This window comes from Lathamus discolor, chromosome 4 (genome assembly GCF_037157495.1).
Source record: "Lathamus discolor isolate bLatDis1 chromosome 4, bLatDis1.hap1, whole genome shotgun sequence".
Classification (NCBI taxonomy): Eukaryota; Metazoa; Chordata; class Aves; order Psittaciformes; family Psittacidae; genus Lathamus; species Lathamus discolor.
The window spans coordinates 18,462,625-18,487,568 of record NC_088887.1 but is presented as its reverse complement, the minus strand read 5'-3'; the positions used below and the strand labels follow the sequence as shown (position 1 = coordinate 18,487,568).

The 24,944-nt window shown below is 40.3% G+C and overlaps 1 protein-coding gene across 3 annotated transcripts; it reads right to left on the bottom strand.

Moving 5' to 3' along the window:
• Positions 1-4,572: 4,572 nt before the first annotated feature.
• MAEL (maelstrom spermatogenic transposon silencer) lies at positions 4,573-21,151 on the bottom strand. 3 transcript variants are annotated; one of them, XM_065676452.1, is made up of 12 exons: positions 20,961-21,151; positions 20,137-20,223; positions 17,973-18,072; positions 15,294-15,449; positions 14,765-14,806; positions 13,790-13,917; positions 12,937-12,991; positions 12,116-12,257; positions 10,388-10,450; positions 8,884-9,016; positions 8,557-8,635; positions 4,573-7,731 (listed from the first exon to the last, which is right to left on the bottom strand). In XM_065676452.1, the coding sequence occupies exons 1-12, from the start codon at positions 21,120-21,122 to the stop codon at positions 7,613-7,615; spliced, it is 1,266 nt and encodes a 421-aa protein (XP_065532524.1). In that variant the 5' UTR covers positions 21,123-21,151; the 3' UTR covers positions 4,573-7,612. The 3 variants fall into 3 exon arrangements, with proteins under 3 accessions (XP_065532524.1, XP_065532525.1, XP_065532526.1); XM_065676453.1 differs by having other exon boundaries at positions 20,839-21,051; XM_065676454.1 differs by lacking the exon at positions 20,961-21,151 and adding an exon at positions 20,618-20,702.
• Positions 21,152-24,944: the final 3,793 nt, after the last annotated feature.

Sequence of the window (24,944 nt, the reverse complement as noted above, 5' to 3'; positions counted from 1 at the left end):
CACACTGAGAAAAAGTACCATTTCATTCAAAATTGTAACAATTTAATCAGAAGCACTGTATGCGCAAATGTTGAGAGAACTCCCATCAGTAGTTTATCATCTTTGGAACAGAATGGACTGTCTCTGTCCACAAGACTGGCAATATGGTATTAGAACAGTATTGGAGCTGTTTGAGCTTTTTTTGTTTATTTGGTTTTAGGGTTGGTTTTTTTTTTTGTTTTTTTGTTTTTTTTAGGACATGTTCAATAAATAACTTACACGACAATATTTATTCTTTCAAAGGTCTCTACTGCATTGTCTTGGAATCACAGAATGGTCAGAGTTAGAAAGGGCCTTAAAGCTCATCCAGCTCCAATCCCCTACCATGGGCAGGGACTCCTTCCGCTAGAGCAGGTTACTCCAAGCCCTGTCCAACCTGGCCTTGAACACTGCCAGGGATGGGGCAGCCACAGCTTCCCTGGGCACCCTGTGCCAGCACCTCACCACCTTCACACAGAATTTCTTCCTTATGTCTAAATCTCTTCTAATTTAAAGACATTCCCCCTTGTCCTGTCACTATATGCCCTTGTGAAACATCTCTCTCCTGCATTCCTGTAGGTACTGTAAGGCTGCTACTTCTTCAAATTCAGGAGTTTAAGAAAATTCCTGCAATGCCTCCCCCATACCCTTTACCCCCAAAGTCATTGCTTTTAAGTCTGTAAGAAAACTCTAACTTTCAAGCAGAACCAGCAATTCTCCTACACATAGGCAGCACTTTCTAGATTCTGAACTATGAAAATCAGACTACCAGAACTGTTATTCTGGCTTCTTTTCTGTCTGCTTCTGTTTTACTTGGTATTTAAAAAGACAGTTATTCATTTCAACTATTAACAACTTCAAAAACGAACAACCACAGTTCTTTACAAAGTACAAACAAGCCCAAAACTCTCAGGCAATGAATAAGCTGAAATATAACTCAGCAAGACATTCTAAGGACCTATTTCCATGCTTAGTTTGGATGCATGACAGAACGCTGCAAAAATGGATGACTAAAAAAAAACAACACCCCCCCCCCCAAAAAAAAAAACTCTAAAGGCAGATAAACAAAGTGCAAAGCTCTGAAACAGAGCTGATACTTTATTCTCATTTGTAACAAGCAAGGATAGTACAAATTATCTGATTTGCATTATAACAAGTTTTTACTGTGAAACAAAACCTATTTCTTTTCTAAATGTTACAGGTATTTGTCAGCACTCTGCAGTCCCTCACAAACACCTGCACCCTGGGGCTGAAGAGGTCTTCTGGTGAGGGGTAACAGTGTGCATTCAGATCTTAACTGGAAAGCTGGAAAGGACTTAATTACCAGAAGTATTTATGGTCAGAAACTGGCTCTGGCCTCTAAACCATTTTAACACCACATTACCTATCCCATTCACGTTTAGAGCATGTGAAGCTCAGTTGCCGCTTGTTCAGCTAAAGTCTTGAAATAACATTTACACACTGGCTATTTTAAACAGAAGAAAGATACAGGTTCGCTAATCTGCATTAAGTTACCTGAAGAAACCAGACACAAAAATACAGAAGAGGTAACACAATGACCCCTAAATCCATTAATTCAATTCTCTGTAAGCAGGTTCTACAACAACTAGCAGGGAAAAAGCAAAAGGCAAATTTGACAACCATTAAAGCAGAACTACTTATATTCTGCAACACTGAGCTCGGTTTTACACTGCAAAATACAGTAAGTGATAGCACAGAGATGGCTGAGATATTTCAGTGCTGCTTATAATCTCTCCCCCCTTTTGTTTTCAATAAGACTAACATTTTGGAAGTTTTGTATTTATCAGAATGATACATGTGTTTTTCCTGAACCAATTTGTTAAACTCAGTCAGCCAGAAATACACATTCAAATTCCTATCTTTCTCCAAGGTTTTCCTGGGACTGAATTAATTACTTGTGTGTCTTTTGAAGCAGGAATAACTCCAAGAGCCTGTAGTATATCCACAGCTTTAAACAAAATTAAAGCAGCACTAAAGTATTTAGGGGAAGATGGGAAAAGCTAGCAATACTCAATACCAAAGAACAAATGTATATATACCCAACTTCAATACTCACTTCCTCAAAAGGCAAGAAGCAGGGAGAAAATGAATGACCAGGCAAAAAAGTAAATTCCTACTTTACCTTCTACACAGCCTATATTAAACCACTGTTATGTTTAATTTTCACAGTGTTTCCAGTATCCCTCTTCTCCTTCACATACCCAAAACCACATTTCAAGAGGACTCACTCCATGATTTTTCCAAGGAGCAGTGGAGCTGAGGAGCTCCACTGAGCTATGGTTTCCTAGATCATCCTTTTGACAGGTGTGTGCAGTATTTGCCTTCCTTTGCTAGGCTTTTCTGTGCTTTCTGGGATTCTTCAATGGTATCAGGCAGCTTTCTCAGTATCCTCAGATGCAGTCCATCTGGCTCTTTGTACTTGTATGGATCTAAAACTCCCAACTGATTCCTGACTTGCTCTTCATCCACTGCTGGTGTTCTCTTCCCTGAACCCTTCCTGAGCATAGAGAACTGAGAGACCTTATTAAAAAAGGCTGAAAAGAGGTTTGAGCACTTCAGCCTTATCCATGGTACTACAGCTATGTTACTAAATCAGTCACACAATTCAGCAACAAGACTTTTTCCTGTTCAGTCTTTCACTGCTAACAAGTCACAGAAGCTCTTCTTGTTGACCTTGATGCCTTGCAAGCATCAATTCCAGGTGAGCTTTGGCTCTCCAACTACCATCCCTACAGGCTGGCCAGTGTTTGTGCATTTTTCCTTTGTAGCCCACACCTGCTTCTGCCTCCCTTCCCTGCTACTAGACTACTGCATATAACTAGAGAGCAGCCATGAGTTCCCTGTATAGACAAGAAAGTCACTCAATGCATCTACCTGCATTCCTGGCCTTCCCTTGCATTTGGAAGATGCTGTTCTTTATTAACTCCTTTACTCTTCAGAGCTGTATGAAATCCCCCAGGATTCCACCCCTACCCATATCCTGCATAACCCCCAAGGTCTGCTCTCATTGCCTTCCTCTCTCTCATCAGAATTTTGAGAAGTATTTCCAGTATAGAGACACACAAAAGCTGGCACTGCTACTGCTTATTTCAAGATTCAGTGCACAGTTCAGAATTGATCAGACAGACAAGAGTTAACTACCTCACAATCCCTGTTGCTAGAGTAACAGCACTACTTTTCTATTTATTTGTATCATCTGTTCCAGGAGAGACACCAAGGCAGGCTTCTGTCTGATGAAGTTCACAGTACAATGAGCAAACTGTTAAGATTAATTCGGGATGCGTTGGGATGCAAGGGGAACTTGGAACTTCCGTGTCCTCCATTTCACCTGTTCACTAGGGAACAAAGGGGACTGTTTAAGAATGGTAGAGAAGCTTGTGGGAGCTCCAAAGACAGAACCAATGAAAAGTGAGGGAACAGAAATAATACAGGCTTAGACTAATTGAAGTGTTTGCCCATTTCTTCTTTTTACTGAATCATTGCAATAAAAATTAATTGACAGCTCATTCTGTGGTTGATAAGGATGATAATCCTATCAACCATATCCCTGTCAAGGTTTAAGAATCCCACAGAAAACATCAAGAGGGTGGAAACTAGATAACAAAACTTGCTACTCCCCTGCCCTACTACAGTACATTTATTCTGCCAAAGGGAAAGACATTGTTAAAACCTTTGCAGTCAGCTGCATGTACCTCCATCTATCAACCAGAAATTAAAAACTCAGTTTCACACATATACTTGAGTCACTGAACTTTGGGAAAATATCTGAAATTCTTGCTAAGGGGAAGGATTAGCATTTTTTTAATTTAAACTAACAGGTCAAAAGCACAGTCCTTCTGTGTTAAATATGCAGGGTTTTCAAAAGAGATCAGGACCAGAAAACTACAGCTATTTTGCAAAGAAATCCAGACAGGGCTTCCTTGAATCTGATATTCAGCACACCACCATCTGACTGTGATGGCTCAAGACAGAGTCCCTGAAATGGGAGCAAGTTTTCTATGTGCAATATGGCTCAGCATGGACCTCACTCCAGGTAGCTGGCAAAGAACACATCCAGTGAAACTAATACCAACTGTGCCATTTGCTAGAGGATCACAGCACTGCCTTCTCCAGTTTGACATGTACCTGAACAGCAAAACCCACCACCTGATACTTAACAGACCCTCCACCCAGAAAATCCCCAAACTATTGCCTACCTTCTATCTTTTAAGATTTTGATGACTAGCATATTGCTAAAGACATAGTAAAGATTTGTCTTGCTTTAGACATAAACTCTGGTAACTTAAAATGCAGATCCTGAAACTGACACAAGCATTGAGGTCACAGACCTCAGTAGTACAAAGACTTCCTTTCCCACACATCAGGAAGGCAGCAAGAAGGACTTCTGTGCACGCATCTTAATGAGAATGGGGAGCTGGTCATAAGGGACAAAAAGGCAGCCAAGGGTCTGAATGCCTTCTTTGCCTTGGTCTTTACTGGTAAGATCAGCTTTCCAAAACAAATTTCAAAATTAAAGACATCAAATTCAGCTATTACTGTATCTACAGTATATGTATATATATTTAGGAGAACATTCCTGCTACAGCAGAATTCTCATAACATTCTTAGCTTGAGCAGAGGTTAATAGGAACTTCTGCATACCTAGCTTCTACAGTTCACTGAAAGGTGGACAAGCCATAAATGCACACCAGTCAAATTCATAGTTTCTACTACACAGGAACAGTAGCTGCTGCTTACTCCAGATGAACATGCTCTATTTTCCAGAATCAGTTACACACTCTTCAAATAGAATGTAAAAGAGTATGTTGCTACAGGTTAATATCCTGATGTCATAGACCACATCAGCAACGTTATCACAGTTCATTGTGTTTTCATGACCCTTAGACAACTATTCTCCCAGCCAAAGCTTTTATAGTAGAGAATAGTAACACACAATTCAACAATATGACTACTATCCATGTAACAAGAACAAAAATACATATTAATTTTGTAATGTGTATGCAAACCCAGGATGACTTTTACCATTGACTGTCGGGACTGAGTGAGCTACCCTAATAAGAGGGCACAAAGTCAGGTCTGACAATCTGTTAAATGTCTCCTTTACCAAAACAACTCCTTAGTTCAATTACCTGCGACACCTATATGCAGAGTACTAAGTTGCTGTTACTTTTTACCATGTGAAAGTTATATGTTTAAAGCTCCTAGGCTGCATCACTCAAACTCACCTCAAGAGCCACTGTGCCTTCACTTGGTTTTACTTCCCCTTGAGAATTTCGTCACGCAAGTGGAGAGAATTCTATTCCAATTTCAACCCATCATTTATGCCTTACCAGTACTATTCCTTGCACTTAAGAAGTGTGCTAAGGTTGTAAGTCATCATCTTTCCCTCACCTTTACTTTTCCATTAAAGGAGAGAAGCATTACTGCATTGTGCTTCCTAGGCAGAATTTATTTTTCAGGAAATCAGAGATTCAAACTGCAAGACCATCAGGGAAGCAAAGCTCCAAAATAAATGATTTTTTCATCATCCAGCAACAATTGTTAGGAATCCCTCTCAATATATACAGAACAATAGTATTAAATGAGTTACATCAAGTTAGTGTACTCATTATATAGATTTTACAGTTTTCACTACCAGAAACACCACAGGTTTTTGTTTACTAGGGCAAGACAGTTACTGCCCTAGTTAACAGCTCACTGCCTACCTGTAAGACTACCTGTAATTAGGTCTTCCATAGCTTATGTACTATTTTAAGATACTGGTGATGAGGTATAAACATGCCATGGAACTCTATCTCCGTATTTCTCCATTTCTGCTCAGATTCTTCATCTCAGTCTTGAAGATAAACAACATCTTATAATAATAAATGCTCTTTGGCTTGTGTACTCTAAATATGAACAATAATGAATTCTCATCTTCATAAGAACTGAAACACGAAACTTTTACTGCAACACCAACTTCTGGAAAGAATTCAAATACACAGTTCTGTATGTTCTGAAGTATCAATGCAGCAAGAACTGTCAATTAAGAAACTTAAAATTTTAACAACTCTATTCCAATGTAGAGAAGCCCTTACCACTACTAAACAGACATTATAACTTGTTACAACATCCCCAGATGCTTAATTGACACATCGCAGGCTTAGACACTTATTGTCCTGTACCTGGTGGAATTTAGGAGGTAGAACAGAAGAATTCAAGAAAATTTAGTGATACAGGCAAACTTAGGTAAGAGGCATGAAAATAGTTCAGTGATCCTGCAATACTGGAAGAAGGGCATTAACTGGCCTCACAGCAATTGGCCTTTTTAAAACATACTGATCAGCATGCTCAAACTTATTCATAAATGTGCTGACCTCTTATTTTGAGTGTGTTGTGTTTGGGTTTGGCTTTTTCACACACACCCTCTCCCCCCCCATTATGCAGAAGAATGAGCTACCTAATCTTCAGTTTCAGTTCCTACAAGGAATGCAATAGCTATCTTCTCACAGTTAGTTGCTATGGAAACAGTATTCACAACTGGACCTCTGTTGGAACAAAATGTAGAAACAACTGAAAAAAAAAAAAAATAAGCTCTTGTTTCTGACAATCAGTTGCTTAAAGACACAGACCAAGAACAAGGCTCAGACAACAGACAACTTTTTGGGAACTAGGTCAACACTTATATCTCCATAAAATGAAACAACTAACTTCTCAAGGATACTTCAGTCTCCCAGTTTTTATGTGCCCTCAATCTATGACTGGTATCTACTCAGCATGACTAAACTTGTGAAATTGTATCTGCAGATTCATATACCTGCTGGAATTTGATATTCCATTCAAAAATACCCGGAACACCTAAACTTGTCTTCAGTCTCTTAAGTTTGAGGGACATATATTATTTTAAAACAAAAATCTGATGCAAAAGAAAAAAAAATCCATATTGTACTTGCTCCTGATGTATATAACCTGAGCCTCCAAAAGAACATTAGTAAATGGATTTGCCAGCATGTTTCTTCCATGGCATTTCATAGCAAGTCTTTCTGCCTTGAATGGCAACTCAATTTTTTTGTGGCTAGAACTGACAGATTACAGCAAACCTTTAAGACTGTTACACCTTTTAATTCCCCTATTGCAGCCCTTCCTACCTTCAATGCTGCCCCCCCCCCCCCCGCCACCATCACTTCTTGGGGAAGAAACTGTTATGAAGTTATGTCTTCCACATGCAGGAGAGGGCAAGGAGGTTATGAAAAAAATAAAGCACTTGTTTAAAATCACACAGACCACTAAGAATTCTTCTAATCCACTGATACTGACTAATCAATCTTGAACTCCATCCAGTAAGAAATAGAACAAGTATGGCATATATTTTTAAAGAGAAGATACAACTATCAGGTCCCTTCAAAGTAAGTCTTCCTAGATAATGAGATTTTTGTTGTCTTTAAATCTGGTCAATAATTTTACCATTCTAACAACAACTTGAACTGTCAAAGTTTGCATGTAAGATGAAACACTGAAAACTAGAAAAAACTTGTTATCTTAGGAAAACAAGGAAAAGTAAAATTTACAGCTGTCCCGGACGCAAAAAAGACCTTCAGTTACTGAAAGGCTTGGTTAGATCAGATGCACTTTTCAGCAGTCGAGTAATTCCTCTTCCTCGCATGGTGCTTGTTTCATAAAAGGAACAGGTCTTCACACCACATGGAGAATCACCTATTAAATTAAATACAGTTTGTAAATCAAATCAACCTTCAAAGCTTGCATAAGTCAATGGACTAGAACTTCATACGCTGTGGAGCTGAACCTATTCAGCAGCTCTAATATGAAAAGTCAGAGACAGAGATTGTGTCCTCTATGTACACCAAGACCATAAGAAATCATGATTTTCAGTTGCAACAAGTCTGAGTTTGAATTTGAATTAAATTATCTGACACTACAGTGTCTATTTCATATGCAAAGGAATAAGCTACAAGCTTAGAGTTGCTACAGTTATTTGTCTTGCAAACTGGATTCTGTCCCTCTGAAGATTAGCTATGAACTACCCAGATTAACTGAGCTCATGTGCCTTCCATTAAGGAAATTTCATCTCTAAAAACAAGACTTTAAATGAGTAGTCTTGATAAACTAAGTTATAGTGGAATACTTGCAACAAATATTAGCTGAGCCTTCACATATAATTATTTGAGAGCAAGGAGAGCATTTTAAAGATGGCCCTGCCTCAAAGCACCTAGGCATATAAGAATGGATATCATATAGCAGAAAAATAAGGGGGTATGAATCAGAGAGCAACATTTACAGGAAAATTACATTTTGAGAGACCTTTTTGACCCTAAGATTGTGTCCAATAAGAAAAAGGTAACTCTTTCTGTCCTCAGAAATTCAGTGAAAGGCATATTCACGAACAAATGCAGCTTATGCAGGTGTTTAAGCTTTACGTCACTTACAGGTAACACCTAACCCCAGAAACTTGAAAAAGCATCAACTGGATTAAGTTTAAATACCTCTTTCCCCTTACAAATGTGAACGTATCAAACTCACAATTAGAAGGGACAAACTCTTGATGCCGACTTGGAGAAACAAAATGTCTGTCACATGCAGGACCCCCAGCCTTCATATTCTGTATGAAGAAATAAACATTCAAAATAATCTATGCACCTTTTAAAATGCAGCATAAGCAACTATCCATGAAACCTACCAATTACAGTCAAAACTCACAAGTACTGACCCAGCTAGTGATTATTTTTATTTCATTAGTCTTACCAATATATGTCATGAAGCATCCAAAGAGAAAACAGCTAAGCTAAAACTGGCAAATCTGAACACTTAAGTAAGAATAAAACAGGCTGTCAGTTTAAAGAATCTGACCTGAAAACGTCCAGCATCCAGTATCACCATCTTGGTATTTGTGCTTTCACCATTATCAAGGTCTTGAAGAGGCAGGTGAGCTGCTGTCAGTGAGACTCCATATGCACTAGCTAAAGATTTACTGATGCAGTAACTTTATGGAGGAAAAAAAAAAGAAGAGTTTAGCTAAGAGGGCTCTAATGCTCATGTACAGAAGTACAGCATTTTTAATTCTTTAGCTGGCAAACAAAGCAACCCAAGACGCAGAGAGCAGGAGCTAAGCAGTTACCCTGCATCCTTGCAAGGCCACTAGCCTATTCTACAGCTACACATGAAATTAAAACAATTGCTTCCTCACACTATCAAATGCAGTAAATTATAAGGGTGAAAAGCAATATTCTTTTCGCAAGACATAGCACTACATAAGAGGCTTCTGAATGAAAGACTATTCATTATCATCTCCCTCAAACTCCTGCAGAGTGTGGTCTTAAATTGCATTTCCTTGTGTCCCAACTATTTACTTCCCCTTTTCTCACACCTGAAAAATTTCAGAACCTTACATATTCATGTTATATGTAAGGCAGTATAAAAATTCCCAAAGTAGAGATATACTAGAAAATACTGGGAATGTCTCACCAAATACAGGTATAATAAACCTCTACAGAAATTCAATGAATTCTAATGTAATTGACACTTCTCTCAACTCTCCAATATTAAGTGAATGTCCTGGGTTCATCAGTAGCAGTCATTTTTCTCCTTCTTAGTAGCTGGTGCAATGCTGTATTTTTGACTTTCAGCCTGGGAACAGCGCGGATTACACCAATGTTTTTAGTTGCTGCATAGTAATGTTTACTCTGACCAAGGACTTTTGAGTCTCATGATCTGCCAGGGAGGAGGGGAAGCTGGGAGGAAGCAGAGACAGGACACCTGACCCAAACTAAACAAAGAGGTATTCCATACCACAGCACATCGTGCCCACTATATAAACTGGGGGCAGTTACTCAAAAGGGTTAGATCGCTGCTCAGGTTGGGCTGGGTATCGGTCGGTGGGTGGCAAGTGGTTGTATTCTCCTGTTATTTCCCTTATTATTATTCCTGGTGGTAGCAGTAGTGGTTTGTGTTATACCTTAGTTACGGGACTGTTCTTATCTCAACCCATGGGAGTTACATTCTTTCAATGCTCCTCCCCATCCCTCCAGAGCTGGGGGGGAGGAAGGGAGGGGAGTGAGAGAGCGGCTATGTGGCTGGGCTTAAACCACGACAGTGGAGGTAGTGAAAAGATGACAAGAGTGATGGATTAGTATCACAGAAGTTATATTACAGCTAAGTGCCAAGACGCACAGCATATTGCTAAGCCACATAAACAACAGGTAAAGTTAGAACAAAATCTTGAGAGTGAAGGGAATAAATGAAACTCAAGATCTAGAACTAGAGTGCTCCAGTCAGAGAAGCCAGAGCCAAAGAAGTGCCTCTATAGCAAAATAAAAGGTCATCATAATGGAGATAACTCCTTAGCAATACTTACACGATCTTCTTACAGGATGCCAAAGCACAGCAGAGTATGTCATTCTCTTCATGCCACTTGCACCTACGTGAAATGAAGTTCAGGCTTATTTCAGAAGGATCGGTATTTTAAATCAACATGAATAGCTGAGTCTGGTCAGAAGAAACGGGAACAAATATGTAAGATTTTTGTCTCAGTGACCTTATAGTACCCTTTACAATTTCACAGAGGACCACTACTCAACAAGGAAGCTCTATGTGGTTTATGAAGAGTTAAAAGGCATGCAGAAAGGCAACCTGCTTCATGCTGAGGTGGGAGGAAAGAGAACCCTGTAAGACAAAAGGGATTTAAAGGTAGTAATTTAAAGTTTCACATTAATGTGAAACCGTTCCTTTTAGTATAAGCACTTCACTTTCCTCTCCAAATGTGTGTTTTAAAATACATTTTCCTACTCTTGAGGTTTCCCTCCAACGTGAAGATACTCACGGAAATGGAAAACTACCTGTCTGTAAAAAGACAGTGTTACAACAATTATCCCAATGGATCTTAAAATCCACACTGTAAGGAGACTTCAAACATTAGCATTTTCTTATTTTAATGATCAACTAAATTTTAAGATCAAATTGTTGGTTCTTACAGTAGCAGAGGAAAAGTTAAAGCATATTTCCAAGCCAACTGTGTCATGACTAAACACAGCCCAAGCTACATCCACCACAAGCTACATACCACTTGGCTGTACAATACAGAAGAATCTAAAGGCAGCAAGAGCTTTACTGTCCAAACTAAAAAAAAAAAAAACCACCAAAAAACCCAAAACCCAAAAAAACCCCACCAAAACAAAAAAAGCAACACCACAAACAAACAAACAAACAAAAAACAACCCACCAAAAGCAAAACAAGAAAACACACCCACAGAAAGAAATCCTACAAAGTAAATACAATTCCAGATACGTAACAAAGAACACTCATTCTGAAAGAAAAAAGACAAGATTGAACACTTAGGTTTGAGAACTTGATTTGTACCACTAGCAAATATACCTTGTCCCTCATCACAGCAGCAGCATGAGGCATTTGATATATAGTAACAGCCTGGAGGTCCCATCCAAGTTACACTTCTAAGAGTCTCAATCTTAATCACTTTTATGATTTCCAGTTAACCACTATAATATATTTTATTCCCATTTTGACCCCCTCCTTTAAATTAAGGCTCAGAGTCAGCACTAGAAAGCACTTTACACTTCTTTTGGGAAAGAATATTCATTTCCACTTGTACTCATAACGTAACCTCATCAATGTTTACAAATATGTAAAGGGTAGGTGTCAGGATGATGGAGCTAGGCTTTTTTCAGTGATATCCAGTGATAGGACAAGGGGCAATGGGTGTAAACTGGAGCATAGGAAGTTCCACGTTAACATCAGGAAGAACTTCTTTACTGTAAGAGTGACAGAGCACTGGAACAGGTTGCCCAGGGGGGTTGTGGAGTCTCCTACACTGGAGATATTCAAGGCCCACCTGGACAAGTTCCTGTGTGATGTACTGTAGGTTACCCTGCTCTTGCAGGGGGGTTGGACTAGATGATCTTTTTAGGTCCCTTCCAACCCTTGGGATTCTGTGATTCTGTGATTCTGTAACAAGGATTCAGAAGCTTGCAGAACATTCCATCCAGCCTTGCAGCTTACAAGCTGTACCGCAGGGCACCAGGACACACCAGGCTAGTACATGCTTTCACAAAGAAGAACACAACATACCTGGTATTACTGGAGAAATCCCACAGGAAGGCATCCAGTTCTCTACACACCCAAGTCTTGGATGGCTCCTTTTGGTATTTCTTCTGGTACAGCTCTATTACCAGGTCCTCTACATCAAGGAGCTCCAGGTGGCTCTCAATGCCTATAGCTCAGAGAACACCCACATCAGGAGAACAGAAGTCAATGAAGATAGAGTGGAAGGTGTCCCTGCCCATGGCATGGGGTTGGAACTAGATCATCTTTAAGGTCCCTTCCAACCCAAACCATTCTGTGATTCTATGAATATTCTTCTTAGCTCACTTTTCAGTCTGTCCCTGTTCATTGTCCAGCCTCTTACCAAAGCATCAAAGATCTAGTAAAGCTTAAGTCATCCCACCAGTGGTTTTACTAAAACCTGGCTTCTTAGCAAAGTGGGCCATCTTATATTCCCACAATTTCCCTCCACCTCAATAATAATGTTATCCTGCTTGCAGGCTAGCCCTCCTCAGAAGCTGTTAGCTTTGCCATGTGTTTCTACCTGCTCACCTTCACAATAATCTCACTGCCTCTAGTGCTCCTTTAAGTGGCTGAGCAAGAAAAGAGTGTATATATTCTCTAGATGTGTTCATTTAGCCAGTAAGCTGCTCATGCTGCCATTTTACTATCACTGATGGGGAGGAAAAGAAGAGGAAGCAGCACACAACACAGTTCTAGCTACCAGTACCAGCTTCTATGAAACCTTTAAGACCAAGATTTTCGACGAATACAGCTGTCCATGAGTATATAATCTTTCTTTGGGGAGAAGGATAGAAGAGGGAGGCCAAAAATGATCAATTTCCCACCTGTCATGCTAGCCATTCGATTGAGACACCAGCTAATTCGGAACCTGTCATTAGACTAGAAGAAAGAAAATTTCAGCCACATTGAAGAAGTACAGTATATAATTGACATCTGCAAGACTTATGTCTGAAAAGGTCACCTCCAAAAAAAAAAATGTCTGTGGGACTGAATGTACACTCTTCCTGAAAATCACCTTGAAGAGGAACCAAATACCACAGAGGCTTTCCAACCAAACCCTAGGAGAAATTCTGGAAATTAAAGATTAACCCATAATACATTCCTTAAGTGCTCTAATTTTATTTTTTATGTGTATTTCTTCAGAGCTCCCTATACTTATGGATGGAGCTCAAGATCTTGACACTCCCTGCCTTTTTAAGGATATTAGGCTTAAATAGAATCAAAAGATAATATAGCTACTATGAAGCTTAAAACAGCTCCAAGTCCTAGCATTTAATTTTGTTCATTGACAAATTAAACTTGAGCAAAAATTAACATGTATGGTATTCTCACGGGGAAAGACAAAGACATCCCTTAAAAAAAAAGTAGTACTGTCTTGACTATTATTCAGCACAATCAATTTAGTTTTGATCTTAAAAGCCCCTAACCCAAGTCAGAACAATGTTAGAGACCAAGTGAAATGCTGATCAGTAGACCAGAGCCAGAAGTGCAGGCTGAAAATAAGAAGGCAGAAAATTAGGTCTTTGCTTTATGGAATTGGGAAACTTTGGAAAAAGAGTATCCTTTCCCAGTCATGGGCACACTGACTAGGCTTTAGAGGGGTATCTTCTTAGTCATCCAACAAAAGTGAAATTACAGGTTTTGATTTAAAGCATCTTACTTTGACCTTGACCATACCCTGCAGTAAAAGCGAGGCCAAACACCTCTGGCTGACTGGACAAACTCAAGAAGTTCCCATAAGACAACCGCATAACAAGTACGTGGAAGATGAAATCCAGATATAGGGATCTTGTGAGTGGCATCACCTGGGTAGGACAAGAAAAAAAATTACAAGAAGTCTTGCTTCCTTAAATGATCAGAGCTCCCCCCCACTTTGTATCTTTTTATATACATACATGTATACAGAAAAGCACACCTCCTGTGCCCTACAGGCAGGGTCTCAGATTAAGCTATTAAAATCTGCTTCTTTCAGCAGAAGACTGGCGGGTGTGGTCTGTGAGCAAACGCACACACTTACCCCTTTTAAAAGTCCATTATCTGAGTGTTTGATATAGGAAAACATGGGCCAAGTTTGTTCCCTTTATACACAACAGGAGGAAATGTCCTAATAAAACAAACTGGAATCTATGAACACTGAAGAGTCACAAGGGAAAGAAGGCAGGCCAAGCCAGACAGAACAAAGTTACAAATACTTTTGACTTTGTCAATACATGTAGAGCTGCAAAACACAAGTTCTACATACAAACAAGTATCTTTGAGTTAACCAATTATGAATTGGCACTTCATGCTGAAGATACACACACACACTATCAAAGAAAGGATGCTCTACTCAGATAGTCTTGAAAGCTTTTGAAGCCATACAAGGTTGTCCCATTTAAGAACACACTGCAGTTACTATTGAATTAAAATAGCAAGACAGAATACAAGCAACTGCCATTGAACCACTTTGGGGGTGTGCTCTGCCATTTGTGGGTACAAGAAACATAAAAGCTGAGTGTGATAAGCTGCTCTGTTACTCCATTCTCTTTGAAACTTGCCAAGTTCCCAGCAGGAGAAACTGCAGGCTCAGAAGACATCTGGATACAGATGAGGTAAGCTGAGTCTAAGCCTGTACACCTCTGCATACCATTCTTTTTCTCCAGCGATACTCACTAGCAGCCTGGCAGTGGTACCGAAACCCACGGGGTGGTACTTCTGCAAAAGAGCAGGAGAGATGGAAAAAACAACCATCATCCAACATCCACTATAAGAGATCCTTAACTCCGAGCTAGGCACCTTAGTTTCATGTACAGAAAGGAACAATTTAACCTTCTCTTATGGCCTTGTGCAAGTGCCACAACTATTTTTGAAAAAAGTTCTTTTCAATTATATGCATTAAAAAAAACAAGTATATTGTATAGCATGTGTGTTTAGGTCAAATCAAGACAAACATCTGAATGTTCTCCTGCATTTATTTGACACTTTTTGAAGCTTCCTGCATTCCTGACACTTAAGTCCATCTCTTCAGGAACAATCAGCACAGCTCTGATATTTTAAGAAGTCCAACCACTTACAATCAAAGAAAAAAGCCTATCTTAATACCAGAAATCTAATATGGGCAGTAGTAACTGACATTAGAAAAACCTCCCTCTCACCCCAAAGCAACATGAACTACGTCTTGTCTCCCTTCCTTGGGGCTCACCTGGCTCTATGAAGTGATGGAAATCAGAAATTATGCCATCCTGCAGGCAGTACTTGACGCACCCAATCTCACAAGGCAGGAAGCGCTGTTCACAGTGGGATGGCAGCTTGCCATGGCTGTAAATGTTCAGGAAGTAGAAAATGTCTACAAGTACAGCTGAAAGGGAAAAAAATAAATCCAAAAGAGCCACCAAAAGTTACAGCAAGCCATCCTGGCCACACCTCATCCAGCAACCGTTTCAGTGTGCTTTCTTACACGAGTGTATGAAGGAGGGTAATGACCAAGTAAAACACACAGCTCTTCCTCTGTATTGCAGGCAAGGTAACTAATACTTATGCAAGAGTCAGGCATCTTGATAGCTCTGGTATATCTTCCATAGATGCTCATGTGTGTAGAGACAGGGTCAGAATAAAAATTAAAATAAATAAAAGCACTTAAAATTAGACCCCAAACCCACAAGAACATTGAGAGGCCTGGAATCCAACTATATTCATGACAAGACTCTTCACCCTTTAGGAAAATAAGGTGGGGGAGGCAGAACCAAACCAAAAACCAACCCAATCAGAAACTACAAAGCAGCTTCACAAGCCCAATTCAGTAACTTACACAAGTCAAATGAGCTGATAATATTCTGGGGTAGGAGGAGATAAGAAACCTGCCAATTAAAAATATTGCTCCTCCTCTGCCTCAAAAGCTCCCAAAGGCAGTAGCAAGAACACCCAAGGCAAATGTTAATAAATTTATTGTTTACTAATTTAAAGAGCATCCAACTATGAAAAATATTTCACAATACACCTTAATCTTTCTCTTTATGAGCATCACCTAGCATTCTCACTGAAATTTAAGGTAGCTATTTAATCCTTATGCTTAAACTCTCATCAAAAAATTCTACATTTCTGTCCTGAGTTCAGCAGTACCAGTCATTTTTATCCTTCTTAGTGCTGTATTTTCTACTTTAGCCTGGGAACAGTACTGATAACACACTGATGTTTTTAGTTGTTGCTAAGTAGTGCTTACTCTGATCAAGGACTTTTCAGTCTGATGCTCTGCCAGTGAGGAGGGGCACAAGAAGCCAGGAGGAAGCAGAGACAGGACACCTGACTCAAACTAGCCAAAGGGGTATTCCACACCACAGCACATCATGCCCAGTATAGAAACTGAGGGGAGTCAACCAGAAGGCCCAGATTACTGGTTGGGTCAGGCTGCGTATCACTCAGTGGGTGCTGAGCAATTGTATTCTCTCCCTTTGTTATTTCCCTTATTATTATTGGTGGTAATGGTTTTGTATTATACTTTGGTTACCGTACTGTTCTTACCTCAACATGTGGGATTTACATTCCTGAGATTCTCCTTCCCATCCCTCTGGGAGTGGGAGGAAGAAGTGGGGGGAGTGAGCAAGTGGCTATGTGGTTCTGAGTTACTAGCTGCATTTAAACCATGACAACTTCCTACTGAATAATAGAGATCTGTAACCGATTTTACATAGAAACAATGCTGTATAGCTGCCCGACTTTATGCCACTGAACACCAGCTAGCCTAAGCTTGAACGCTGGCACTCTCTTACATGGGTCTTAAACTTCACAAGCTGAAGGGTCATTGGAAAGATAGCTCTCCTACCTGAGCCTGAACTGCTTTCCTTGTGAAAAAACCTCATAGCTACAGGGGAACCATACAGGACTTTTACAGAAAAATATTAAGGAGCAGCATCATAAAATGCATCTTGGTTACCCTTTATCATTATACCTCTCATTCAGTTTTAAAGATCAATTGTGCCAGCTCAAGCCATGACCAACCCGATCAAATCCGCATCACAGTGACAGGGGAGCATGACCTCTGGCAGGGAAGCTGCTAACAGGTACTACACTTTTTATGGAGCTCTTTCATGCCCCTCCATAACCATGACAACAGGAATACAGTTCATAGACTTCTTAACCACACAGCAGATACAGCTTATACGAACTGGCTGTATGACTTACCTTGTAAGCATTAGCATTTATCATTTTCCGGATTAATGGAACATTAATTGAGGAAGACTACAGATATGTTCATTACTCAATTCTAATTAAAACATCCATTTGAAAGGAGGGTAACAGATAAAAACGGTTTCATTTTCAAGAGTTCTTTCAATATGGAAGCAAGCCAGGATGTTATAAAAGCACTGACAAAGTACATATCCGCTCTTCTAGTCTCCCAAAGAGGCCAGGTCATGATTTTATTTAATACCTCTACCATACAAATTTTGAACTTTGATATCTAACAACTCTTCACCCTTTAATACAGTTACAAGTATAGGTACAGGTTGTACAACAGGTACAACTTGGATTAGGCTTTGTAAGTAACAAACTTCTATTAGGAGTTGAAGAATTACCTTTTTCTTAAAAGCCTTTAAATAATTGTAAAGAAACTATTAGTGGCTATACTCCCATCAAGCTAAAAAACAGAGGCTAGAATTATTTCACGAGTGGGAGCTGGAGCAGGGACAGACAACATTTATTTGCACTGACTTCCCTTGATACTACAAAATGCCTTTTTACAACAGTAGACCATTAGTTTAAAACAAACAGCTGACACAGATGGTTACTGGCAAAATGTAAACAGCCTTTGTATATGTACCATTGAGAGTATCTACAAAGAGCAACCTTTAATTTATCAGGATTAACTGCTTTAAGATTACTATACCCTGATCATTCTTCCAAGACATAACAGAGGCATCTGGAAAAGTCACACAGGGCATCTTTGCGGTGGGAGAAGCAGGAACTGGAAGAGCCAGATTACATGTCTGAAAAAGATTGAAAAATTAATAATAAATAATCAAGACTCCTGGCACCCCATAAAGTCCTTCACTTCCGTGTATTAGAGAAAAATATAACATCCACTAACAGCTGTGATTAAGTGGAACATTCTGCAGTTTATATATAAGCTGTAGACTAGGAAAGCAAGATTTCTCATCTAACAAAAACTGAGATACGTGTCTTAGTACCTCAGTCAACTCACTACAGCTGGAAAGAAAAATGTAATTCCGGGGGAGGGGCAGGGGGGAAGAGAGATTTTGTTGGTTCAATCACTTGTCACAGGCAAGGGACTTTTCAAATTACAATTTCAAAATTTTTTCCGTAAGGTTTATAAAAAACTTTGGCACATGAAAGATGTCTTTGCTAGGAATCAAATCAATAGAAAGCTGATAAAACCTGGAAGTCATCTGATTGCTCCAGCACAGAACAAAGGGCACATATGCCCATGATACATGCAAATCCACATATGAACAATCAGCTTTTAAGAGGACATGAACAGATATGTGGCAGGCACAGAGAATTCAGTTCAACTTAAACAGGGGAAGTTTAGATTGGATATAAGGAGGAAATTCTTTCCTGTTAGGGTCATGAGACACTGGAATGGGTTGCCCAGGGAGGCTGTGAGTGCTCCATCCCTGGCAGTGTTCAAGGCCAGGTTGGATGAAGCCTTGTGTTGGATGGTTTAGTGAGAGGTGTCCCTGTCCATGGCAGGGGGGTTGGAACTAGATGATCTTGAGGTCCTTTCCAACCCTAACCATTCTATGATTCTATGATTCTATGATCACATATAATCTTACACATGCACACTTCCCTATTTCCACTGAACAGCAGTAAGGATGACGGTCTTTTTTTTGGTAAAGTAATTACTCCTTTCCATGATCATAGCTTCCTAAAATGCTGCAACTTGTGGAAGGAAATACAGAAGCCTCCATTTATGACTTAGTTGTCATTTCATCTCCCATGTATGAAAATGGAGCTTCATTAATTACATACCCCTAGCACGCTAAGTCACATAGCAGTAGTCATGTTTTAAACAGCTCTTTTCCATCCAGACAGGCCCCCAAAATCTGAAAACATTGCTTAAACATCTCCCATCTAGTCTAGAACAATTGACTAATCCAGATTTACTAGTTACTCCAAATGACAATTATCCTGTCATGCTTTTAGCATCATATAAGCGTTTTAAAGCCCCAAACTTTGCCATCACCAGTAATTCATGATTAGTATTAAGCAACATGGGAGGAAGAAGTAATTGCAATATTTACTCAATTGTGCTCTCTGTTTTGACACACAAGGTTTTAGACTGCCAACCAAGACTGGAATAGAGTGAGGTTTCTGACACTTCACATAGTTCAAACCCACATACCTTTTAAGGACAGTAAATAGCAGAAAGGCTCTGTTTATTACTCTCTCTCACCACAACCTAACATCTTAACCTGTTACTTCTACATTGTAGGACTTTGTCCTCCACCATAGTCTTACTATTCTCTTCATAATCAAGCCAACTTTAAAATAATGGAAAGGTATAATCAATCTTTTTGTGCATAGCAACATTTCACTGACCTCATCCACCACAGAGCCAATCAAGAATGCCAAATCTGCTCACGTGGTTTCAGACTGTCAGACAAGAACAGCCTAAATTAAGGACATCCATGAAGCAAAAGCAACACGAACCTATGACCAGAGTCATATTGATTTACAGTATTCCAAATCAGTTAAGAAACCCCGACATTGCAGGTCAGCCACTGCAAAGTATCACAAAACATAAAACTAAGTTGTTAGAGAACTACATTTTACTTGATAAAAAAGCCCAAAGGAACAAGCTGTGCTTGTTTAAAATACTTTAGAATATCCCAACCTTCAATTCAAACCAGAACATTTTTCTGCATAACCTTCATAGTGGCATGGACTACCACAGCACCCATAATCTCGAGAGACTGAAGGCTATGGAGAACAGGTCTTCCATAGCATCATACCTGACCAAACCCCAACCCCACTCACTCCCCCTCTTATTTAGCTACATTGCAGGGTGTTCCTTTCTCAGCATTTACCTTTTTCACTGTCTTCTGAGAGCACTTCTTTCCACTCAATTTACGAGCCTTCTCTGCATATGCCATCTTTTCTTCCTTAGTCAGCATCTTTAAGGGAAACAAATTGATAAAAAAGGTTTCTACTGTTGCCTTCTAGCAGTCCCACAAACAAACAAACAAAAAAAAAAATTCCATGCAAGAAATTAATTGTGCATTTCCAAAGGGCATTATCAATACTTGACAAGAATTACTAACACTGACCCAAGCAGTGGCAAGTAGTAGCTTTCTCTCTGACAAAGCCATAAGCTTTGGTTTGAAACACCTAGCAAGCATTTGCCTTTGCAGCATTTTCAGGTGAGGGCAAACTAGCACTCCTCCACCACAAACAAGACATCTTCTTAAACGCTTCATTCCACCAGGGATGCCAGTATGTCCTGTACACAACACAGGGCTGTGCTTCCCCCCACACCCCTGCAGCTGAGGGGAGGACAGCTAAGTTTACCTCCAAGAAAGGCAATTTTGACCCCCACACAACCTACACAGTAGCACCATCACAGAGCTCCATCTTATGTGACGGGTGCTGCTTCTGCACCAGCAAGAGGCAGATGAACTACTACTTAACCCACAGTCCCCGCGCACCACACCCGGGGCAGAACCCCTCTGCAGGCCTTTCATTGCTCTCGTTGCCATCAAGCCGCATTAACTCGAGGCCGTTCCCCTCACCGCCCAAGCCTGGGAGCAATAGGGGATGGCGTCGCTGACACAGGTCACGGGCAGCCTACGCCGCTGCAGCTCGGGCAGCTGTTCGCTCACGAAGCAGCAGTATGGGCTGACAAAGCCCTTACGGCGTGGCATGGCGGCGGCTGCGTAGCCTCGGAGCTCGCCACGCCACTGGTAACTCGCAGTCTGCCTTCTTCCAGGGGGGCTCCGAAGCAAGCGCCGCCAGGGAGGAGCAGCCCTGCGCCCGCCCTCAGCTTTTGGCGGCAAAGGAAGGGAAACTGCTGCATGGAATTCTTCCCGCCCGGCCCTGGGGGCTCCGCCGTCACCTGAAGGTGATGAGGAGGAGGGCGTGGCGGGGTTGCTTGTTTGGGTTTTGGTGTTGGGTTTTTGTCGTTGTTGGTTTTGGGTGTGCTTGTTTTCTTATTTTTCCCTTTTAAATGCTATTTGGGTGCTGAAGGATGAGAAATACCTAATGGGAGCTTGCACCAAGTTCTCACAGACATACACAATGCAGGGTCCCCAACTTCACAAAATGGCAGTATACTGATTTTTCAAAGTAAAAGGGTCACACCCCTCAATATTCTCTCAATCTGAATAATGCTATGTATTAAATTTAGTAAAATCCTTACAAACAGTGACTAAATTAATTTATGCAGATAGATATAGTAATAAAATCACAGACTGGTTTGCGTTGGAAGGGACCTTAAAGCTCACCTAGTTTCAGCCGAAAGGAGGTAGCTGTTGTTCAAGCTTGTATCTTTGGCTAAGCTGATTATGTCTGTTACTGCTGGAACTGCTCGTAAGGTTAGATCAGATTCCTCTTGCATCTTACTTGCAGCTGGTTCCTCTGAGGGTTAAAAACGCTGGCACTGCTTTATGGAGGCTATTCTGTCTTCTAACAGTAAAACAGTTCGGTTTATGTTTGTGAACCACTGACTGAATTTGCCATTAAACATAAAGGAGAGATCAATGGCACAGCTACAGGCTGGGCAAAGAAGAGATTCAGAGCGGCCCTGTGGAGAAGGACTTGGGGGTGTTGGTCAATGAGAAAATGAACATGAGCCGGCGGCAGTGTGCGCTCACAGCCCAGAAAGCCAACCGTATCCTGGGCTGCATCAAAAGGAGTGTGACCAGCAGGTCGAAGGAGGTGATCCTGCCCCTCTACTCTGCTCTTGTGAGACCTCACCTGGAGTATTGTGTGCAGTTCTGGTGTCCTCAACATAAAAAGGACATGGAATTGTTGGAACAAGTCCAGAGGAGGGCCACGAGGATGATCAGGGGACTGGAGCACCTCCTGTATGAAGACAGGCTGAGGAAGTTGGGGCTGTTCAGCCTGGAGAAGAGAAGGCTGCGTGGGGACCTAATAGCAGCCTTCCGGTATCTGAAGAGGGCCTATAAGGATGCTGGGGAGGGACTTTTTGTCAGGGACTGTAGTGACAGGACAAGGGGTAACGGGTTAAAACTTAAACAGGGGAAGTTTAGATTGGATATAAGGAGGAAGTTCTTTACTGTAATTGTGGTGAGGCACTGGAATGGGTTGCCCAGGGAAGTTGTGAATGCTCCATCCTCGGCGTTGTTCAAGGCCAGGTTGGACAAAGCTTTGGGTGGGATGGGTTAGTGTGAGGTGTCCCTTCCCATGGCATGGGGGCTGGAACTAGATGATCTTAAGATCATTTCCAACCCTAACTATTCTATGATTCTATGATTCTGTGACATTGTTGAAAATGTATAAAATCGTAATGTAAACTCAATGAGAACAGGGAAGGATTTTTAAAGTCACTTGTGAAAAAGCATTCATATTCTGGTCCAGTTCCTAATACATTAATTCTAAATCTCTTGAGGAGACACTGCAAGAAATAACTTTTATCATGTCAGCACAAACGTCTGCTCAGAGTCTAGTTTTTCAGGCAGAAAGTCCAGTATTTACTCTTACATTTCTCTACGAGTTGTTGCTAGGAGTGCATCTGTGCACATTTGTTTTACTTTCCTTCACATCATGTTCTCTCCTTTGCAGCTTTGAGACCCACCCTTCAGCAGCCATTCCTTTTAAAGAAATTCCTCTAATGTGTTCATCAACTGTTTGAAAAACATAAGGCTCTAGTAATAACTCTCCTGGGTCTAGAGGTGTGGTTGGAAAATAAAATTCATAAGCAGCAGAGAGAGAAGGGATGTTTCTAGTGGGATGGGGGGCAGAGAGAAAACAGGGAACAGACCATCTTCAGATCACCATGCATTCTTCCCCAGGGCCCTCAGGAGAGCCCAGCACCTCTGAAGGAACTTCTGTTTTAACTCTTTGATTCTCTGCTTCTCAACTTAGGTGGGAAAGTACCATTTATACCAATCTGTAAATAACTTTTGTAACACTGGGGTCATTCCAGCAGATAAAAGCAGTATTTATATATTATTTTATTTCTTTTTTTTTTTTTTTTAAAGGCAATTAAGTTATTTGATATGTCAACACTTAACTCCTAGGTACCTGGCCTTGGTGGAAAACAAAGACATGGCTGTGATAACCCAGATGTATGTGAGCCTTAAACTGGGTGCTTGTTAGACATCTATGTTCTCAGGACTATCTGAGCATGCAAAGAAGGAAAATTTTAAGAGTGTAGTCAATTCTGACAGTACATGTGAGTTTTCAGTCTCAAGCTGCTGCTGAATGAAGGTTTTTTAAATTGCAGTTCTAAATGTTAGGTACCATTTTTCAAAGTCTTGTTTTGGATCTGGCCTGAAGTAGGATGACCTGGGTAAGTACAGACTTTTCAGACTGACAGGAATCCCAGGCAAAAGAATAGAATCACTGATACAGGAGTTGCTTCAATAATGAATTAATGTAATGAATGCCAGTCAACATGGGTTTGCAGAAAATAGATTCTGCCACATTTGTTTGTAATTGCATAAGAAAGATACTAAGTGTGGTTACTAAAGGTAATGCATTCAGACACATGAGGCATGTGACTTGACACACAATACTGAATCAAGGAATTGCAACTATACAGAGACCATTCAGTCCCCAGTTAAAAGATTAGCTTAGGATGTCTCAAAATGTAATTTTAAATGAGGAATTGTAACAGCGCCTGGGATGCTCTTTCCAGATCTGGTGTTTTGCTCAAGAATATAGAAAAATAACAAGTCTGTTAAACTTCCAGAGAGAATGCTAAGGGTGTTTTGATCATAACCTGTTTTTAACCCTGTTCAGAAATGCCTTAAGAAGGCCCCTCCATCTAGCTTAACAGTACTAGAAGATGAAGTTAGTTGAAAGCAGGGGCAGGGTGAGGTCCCTTCCAACCCGAAGTATTCTGTGATTCTAGTTCTAACAGATACGCTGTAGTTCAAAAGGAATGTAGTGTGGCAAAGTGATGTGGCCTATTTTATTAAGAAAGCTGGATATGACAATAACAAATACCCAGTTTGTGAATTCCAGCTCCCTGAAGGTATTTGTGCTGCCCACAGTTTCTCTACAGCCAAACCCATAGAAGATTTAACAACTCATCTCCTTGGTTATCTGTAGATACGCAGTTTGTCTTATTCCTGTTCTTTGTATTTTTGCTTATGGTGACACACAGAAGAGCTGGGATAATTTACTTATGATATGCTTATACGATAACTTCACAAAACATTATTGCTGATGTGCACTTAGTGTTTTACTTAAATTTCAGGTTCTCTCTAAAGTATAGCAAAGGGACTCCGTGATTTTTGGTGTATGAAAAAGAATCAAGAGCAGCACAGGAAATTATACAGAGGAGTGAACACTATAGAAAGATGGTGGGGGGATTTTTTGTTTGATTGGTTGGTTTGTTTTGTTTTCCGATGCTAAATTTATATTACAGAACTCAAGGTTCATTGGAATGAGAAAGTAAAATTTCTCCATTAAGTATTCTAAACATTTGGTACAAACGCCATGGTTAAGTTAAGAACAAAAGCAGTTTATGTATCCGTATCACTCACTCCTGACATTAATGGTAAGTAAAAGCTCTGTATTATTGGGCTATCGAATGTAGCCAGGCAGCTCAGAAAAAATAACATGCCCAGAGAGTGCATATATTTCAGCAATGTCTTCCTGTGAATCTATCAATGGTTAATAAGAGATTTCAGTGTAACAAAGTAAACAA